Source organism: Oncorhynchus tshawytscha, unplaced genomic scaffold, assembly GCF_018296145.1.
Source record: "Oncorhynchus tshawytscha isolate Ot180627B unplaced genomic scaffold, Otsh_v2.0 Un_contig_10867_pilon_pilon, whole genome shotgun sequence".
Lineage (NCBI taxonomy): Eukaryota > Metazoa > Chordata > Actinopteri > Salmoniformes > Salmonidae > Oncorhynchus > Oncorhynchus tshawytscha.
The window spans coordinates 111,228-113,305 of NW_024609139.1; the positions used below are offsets into that span (position 1 = coordinate 111,228).

The window sequence follows — 2,078 nt, forward strand, 5'->3', positions numbered from 1 at the left end:
TGTATGTAGATCTACATGTTTTTAATCAATGCTCAACATTTCACCATGAAAATCATATTTTATGCATCACAGGAAAATGGTAAGACTTTGATCTTCAATACTTTGGTCTTGTTTATTCAGCAACTTCTTTTCCCTGTAAGAAGAAAGAAATAATATAATGGATCAGTAATAATAATGAACGTGATAAATATATGGATAGAATATAATGGATCAGTAATAATAATGAACATGATAAATATATGGATAGAATATAATGGATCAGTAATAATAATGAACATGATAAATATATGGATAGAATATAATGGATCAGTAATAATAATGAACATGATAAATATATGGATAGAATATAATGGATCAAGTCTTTAGTGCTCAGTACTCAGCTTGGATATTTGATGTTGAAGTACCAACTGAATAACTCTCATTAGATTGTTTAGCCCTTCCTGAAATGTTCTTCTTAGGGATCTTCAATACAGTTGAGTGTAAAAGTCTGTATTGACCTCTGAGAAGACTGAATCATAGGTGGTGTTGATGTGTTCATATCTGAACATGAGTCAGGTACAGGTTTAGTAGCAGTTCTGTACCTTTCCAGAGTCACGGGTCTTGGCTCTGAGCTTGTTGACCTGAGTCTCAGCGATGTCAGCACGCTCCTCAGCCTCCTCCAGCTCATGCTGAACCTTCCTGAACTTAGACATGTGCTGGTTTGCTGCTTCCTCCTGGGTGAGGAAAGGAGAGGGAGAGCAGAACATCAGCATTTAAAGTTTGAAGCTTCAGGTAGCAAATTAATGTTCTGTTTTTAGGATAACAATGTATACAGGGAGCTAGAGGATACAGCAGAGGAAGTGAGCGGCAGAACAGGGAATCAAACCACTGCCTCCAGCACGATCACTAGACCAGCCCCTGGTGCAGCTAATTAATATTCAACCCCTCTCCTATAAGTTGGTAACGAATAGGAGGCATTTAGAAATGTGCATCATTTCATCAGCATTTACTTGCACTATCAATTGTCATTGTTGACTGATGTGTTGTTGCTGTAGCAACACGTCAAACTAAGTTGTATGGACATGAAGTTTTGTCAGTGACTCACCGCTTCCTCAGCATGCCTCTTGTAGGCCTTCACTTTCATCTGCAGCTTATCTACCAGGTCCTGAAGTCTGCTAACGTTCTTCTTATCCTCCTCAGTCTGTGAGAGAAGATCAAATAATCAATGCCCCAAGAGTTTTATACACAAACCTGTCATTGTAAGTGCCAAGAGTGTAAAGAATGCACTTTCTCTTACCTGGTAAGTGAGTTCCTTGACTCTGCGCTCATACTTCCGGACTCCCTTGACTGCGTCTGCACCTCTTCTCTGCTCGGCCTCCACCTCAGTCTCAAGCTCACGCACCTTTGTGGAAGAAATACATTTAGGCATTTGTTTGAGGTGGTGAAACAAATCTTTGTAAAACAGGAGGATGTCAATGAGGCACAATTGTTGTCTTTCACTATGTATTTTTCCAAGTGGTTCCCAAAGTGGAATTTACACTTAAATTTGTTCATGAATATTGCTAGCAACAACAGATGAAACTACCGAGGATCTGTGGAACAAGATTAGAAGGTCCAATACAATACAATGTAATATTATTAACAAGATTAGAAGGTCCAATACAATACAATGTAATATTATTAACAAGATTAGAAGGTCCAATACAATACAATGTAACATTATTAACAAGATTAGAATACAATACAATACAATGTAATATTATTAACAAGATTAGAATACAATACAATGTAATATTATTAATCCACTATTTATGTTCTTAACCCCTAGATGTACAACATGGGCATGGGAGACTAACAGGGATATTGGTAGGCCCACTATTCCAACAATTATATATATATTTTTTAACTAAATTCTTCTTGTAGTTATAATATATAGGACTCTTGTTTGATTTGACCGATTTTGTCGTTCATTTAGCAGTGCATGTTGCAGTACCAGTATGGCCAATAGAGGCCGCCACACGCCTCTTTTAATGTTATGAGTTTGCTTCTGTTATGGGGGATTGCGAAGTTTGCCAAGTGAGTCCACAGCAAGACAGAAG

General features: G+C 37.6%; 1 protein-coding gene across 1 annotated transcript; it reads right to left on the bottom strand.

Annotated features, from left to right (window-relative positions):
* Positions 1–1,423, bottom strand: LOC112240165 (myosin-7-like). Its single transcript, XM_042314320.1, has 4 exons — positions 1,277–1,423; positions 1,085–1,180; positions 582–713; positions 1–133 (listed from the first exon to the last, which is right to left on the bottom strand). The coding sequence occupies exons 1-4, from the start codon at positions 1,406–1,408 to the stop codon at positions 113–115; spliced, it is 381 nt and encodes a 126-aa protein (XP_042170254.1). The 5' UTR covers positions 1,409–1,423; the 3' UTR covers positions 1–112.
* Between the last annotated feature and the right edge of the window lie 655 nt (positions 1,424–2,078).